The sequence below is a fragment of the Nanorana parkeri genome, unplaced genomic scaffold, assembly GCF_000935625.1.
Source record: "Nanorana parkeri isolate BGI_ZX_2015 unplaced genomic scaffold, ASM93562v1 scaffold70, whole genome shotgun sequence".
In the NCBI taxonomy this organism is placed as follows: Eukaryota; Metazoa; Chordata; class Amphibia; order Anura; family Dicroglossidae; genus Nanorana; species Nanorana parkeri.
Genome location: NW_017306338.1, coordinates 538444 through 542713, shown reverse-complemented (window position 1 = coordinate 542713; position 4270 = coordinate 538444). Strand labels below are relative to the sequence as shown.

Below are 4270 nucleotides of genomic sequence, written 5' to 3'. Positions count from 1 at the left end.
ATGTTCACTCCGGGCAGCTGAACAGGCTGGCTGGTTAGCATAAGGATGGTGAGCACATCCAAGGGAGCAGGGCATTTAAGTAAACCTGTTGCTTTGCTCTGCACGGGCAATGTACAAGTTCACTTTAAGAACTGATGATATGTCAGCAGATAGGGGATATATTGTTTAAAAATGTGGTGCATTTCAAATCAAATATTGCGGAAATGCCTAAAAATTGTTGAAAAATAGTTAGCAATTGACAAAGTGGAAAATCTGTGAACTGAATAATTCTCCTGTACACAAAACCATCAAACATGTTTTTACAAATAGAAAAAAGATACCATAGAACAAATGTTCCCCAAGAAAGTGGCATGCACAGCTATCCAACCCTTTATAGTCTCAAAACACTTGCATTGTCAGAAGCAGAAGTAAATCGGAACCATTATGTGGTACTGCACAGCAGGAAGAAGAGGCTAAAGAAGTATTGAGTATTAATGGCTACCCCTATATTTGCAGGGATAGTTATTGTGAATGCATTCAGTAAGACAAACACTGCTATTGAGATAAGGTAAAAGGTTAAGATAAGTTATGTCTTCTTATTCTACGATGGTCTGTCATTTTTATTATCAAATGTCAGTATGTACAGAGATGTCCTTGAAAGGGTAGGTTGACTACCTTATTAAAAAATGTACCAATGCTAGCCTGAGCAGTGTTTTGTATAATACATTTGCTGGCAATCACTGTGAGTGAGTGATTACCTCAAGTCCTATGAATACAGTTTATATTCAGCTGTCTTTAGCCAAAGAAGGGTAAAAAAAATGTCCTGGTTATTTCTACGGCTTCATTTTATACAGCATTTAAAGGGTTAGCGTTTTCCAGCCACAAAGAACATCCGAAATTCTAGACACACATTCCCTGCCACCTCGCATTACCATCTTTGGCATATGAAGTGTAATCAGGTCAGAGCCACCCCCAGGGAGGGGGGAGGAGTGGCAGACCTCTCTGATATGTAGACTGCCAAGTCTGATATGTAGTGACAGAGGGACGGTGCTGAGTATAAACTCAGTGATGTCAACTTTGCAGCCTACAGGGTTAGCCAGAGCTGGAAAATATAGGCCAAAAAAGGGGCTTCGGATTTCTAACTAACTAACTTGTAGGCTAGTTTCATGCCAGATGTATATTTGTCAAGATGTATTGGGTGTCAGGCACTGATACGAGTTGATGTGCGTTGCAATAGGTTTGAATTGACCACAATGTCAAAAAGCAGCACAATGCACACAAAATACAGGACTTTTTCACAGTACACTCCAATATAATGCATTGGTGTTGACAATTATTTTTGAAAAGAATGTATTTTCTCTTGTCCTTGCATTTTGTTGCATTACCAAATTGATACCTCAGTGTAACAAAGGTCTTACTGGCATGTGAAAGAATTATCTTTTTGTAAAGGTGAATTGGCTACTAACATGAAGGTACAACATAAATACAAGAAATTAATTTCTAACTCCCCCCATCTCTCTTACCCCCCTTGATGCGTTTAGTAGAACATGTTCTTAGTACTTACTGCTGCCTTTCCAAATTACATTTATTCTGTAATCAGTGAAGCATGGGGGCTGCAATTCATGATTTCCTTATGAAAATGCTAGTACCCTGGCCTGTCCCAGAAAAAGCATGCAGCAAAGAAATATCAGAATAAAATTCAAATTTGTATGCTTTTTCTGGGTCCATAACTCAAAGTATTGAAGCCAGAGCATTGCAGTGATGGCCGGGTAGCCAGCATTTTCAGAAGAAGTGGTCAGCAGGGAAATATATTCTAAGGTTTACAGCTTCCTGGATTTAAAGGGACATTTTATTCAATATGCAGTACCTCATCGTGTTTATAAGTGTCAACTGAACACATGTGTTTGTGGGGTTACATTATTGCCACTCCAGTAGCACCTCCACATTTGATGATTAGAAGCTGACACAAAGTATGTACCTCTCATTCTATTGTGCCAAGCACTGCAGTACCATTAAGCAAAATGTTATTTTCTATAGTGTTGTCTAAGGCAGGGCTGGACAAATTCTGGGAGCCGGGTCGCAATGCTCCTTACAAATTACAGCCTAACTTTTGAGGTTATCCCTAGTTATTGTCAATGGAGCTGGCTTGTCAAATAATGGATTTTGTCCTGGATTGGACAGGCTGACTCCTGAATTCCATATTAATTTGTCCACCCGGTCTAAGAGATGCATGGTATTAATCTGAATGCTACACATTTCTTCTTTAAAACAGCTGCAGATTGATATCTTTAAAAAAAAGAATGATCTAATTCTCCTTTTAATGAAAACCAATGCGTTTTTCTCCTTTTCTTTCAAAGATGCTGCACAAACCAATTCTGTGACTCAGCAAGGAAGAATTCACTTTGGTTTTGGCTTACGGACTAGGAATAATATTGAATTCCTTACAGTGGCAAACGGCCGCCAATCTGTGCATACCTGCCATGATTTGTGCTACAAGAGTCACTCATGCAATGTGTTGTGGTTGTTAAAAGACACCTGCATCCTTGCTGACTGTAGGACTCCACATCACTGTCAAATAACCAAGATGGACTCCAGAGACTCTCTGTTGGTTTTCTTAGACAAGGAGCGCACATCATGGACTTTACCATTTCACCGTATGTCAGATATAAGTCGGGAAGAGTATCGTCCTGAAGAATCACATAGGCCAAGGCTGAAAAGAGGGGCTCTGTTACGAGTTAAAAGACAGGATAGCAAGCTCGGCAATCAAAATCGTAAAACTGAACAGCAAGATCCTCCTTCAAAAAGAAACCACAAAATTCTAACGAATAACACAGCAGGGAACCAAGACACAGAGGTAAGGTGGTGCACTGTTTATTTTTTTAGTATTGTTGAATTTAAAGTTTAAATCAAGCTGAAAGATATTTAGGGTACTAGATGATGCCACTGGGTCATTTATCTAATGAGAATTGTTGCTTAGATTTCCCATAATCACTTGCTGTGTTTGCCTCCTGCATTTGCTGTGAATGTTTGCATACCTCAAGCTTATAATAAGTTTACCACCTGTTAAAATTAATTGCATTACTTTTTGGGTAAAAACATTTCTGGGTAAAAAAAACTAGATGGCTGATTAAGCTGACAGAAAAAACGAGGCTCCAAGTACATGTCTAGGGGGCAGCAGGTGTACGATAAAGTGTGAGTATTCACTGTTCTTTATTGTGTGCTTCATTGTTATGGGTTAATATGTTGGGAATGCTAAAGAAAAATCCCTTCTTAGCCTTCTCCAACCTCTCTAGTTGCAGTTGTGTAAGTTTGATGGAGTCACAAGGCATGCATGTGCTTGACTTTTAAACCATTTGGCAAAGACCTGGATCCAAATACAGGTCTCGGGGCAGCAGGAGTAGGATAAAAAGTGAAATGTTGTATCTGCAAACTTGCTTTAATTGCTTGGGTTTGTATAAAGAAGCTAAGGTGTGGCAAAAGCACATTTATTCTATATGAGATCCAAAAATGCACTTTCTTGCAACCTTGGGAGCAGAAAGGGGACTGGTGTATAAGTAGTATTTCTTAATAGTAGGGATGCACCGATATATCGGCCGCCGAAACATATCGGCCGAAAATGGCACTTTTGGCATAATGCCGAAAGAGCCATGTTTCGGCCGATACATCGGGTCATCCCTGCTTTCTTTTCTCCCCGCTGGGCGCTGTTCCAGCGGGGAGAAAAGAAAGTGACAGCCGCCGAGCGCTGCAGGAGTCAGGACGAGAGCGTTGTGAGCTGCGGCATCTCTCCTCCCACACTGCTCAGCCGCCTATCACAGTCCGGCAGAGCGGTGTGTGGGGGGAGACATCTCTGTCACAGGAGGCTGGGCTTTCCTCTCTACACGGGTCGATCAGCCTCCTGTGACAGCGTGTCAGAGAGAAAAGCAAGATACACACACTCAGTGATCAGTGATCGCTGAGTGTGTGTACATAATTGAGGATATAGTATGTTAACTATATCCTCAATTATGAATGAATGGGAGTGATCTACATCACCCCCATTCATTCATAATTGTAGTTATAGTAAACATGCCATGTACTCATGTTATCAATGAACAGGAACACTCATAGAGGATTCCTGATCATTGATAACAGGGGACACAGAAAAAGAGATTGAGGACTCTGTGTTCTCAATCTCTTTTTCTATTTTAAAAGGGAAATATCAGGGGTCTGTTTAGACCCCTAATATTTCCCCGAAGCCCCTAAAAGTAAAGTAAAAAATAAAAATATTTAATAAAAAATGAATTAATAAATA

At 40.3% G+C, this 4270-nt stretch overlaps 1 protein-coding gene across 1 annotated transcript in view; it reads left to right on the top strand.

The window, feature by feature from the left end:
- Nucleotides 1-4270, top strand: part of KIAA0319L (KIAA0319 like) — an 87758-nt gene that overhangs the window by 30387 nt on the left and 53101 nt on the right. The window contains exon 4 of the mRNA XM_018576597.1: nt 2337-2833. Coding sequence (XP_018432099.1) covers nt 2337-2833 — 497 coding nt within the window. The remainder of the gene's footprint in view (nt 1-2336; nt 2834-4270) is intronic.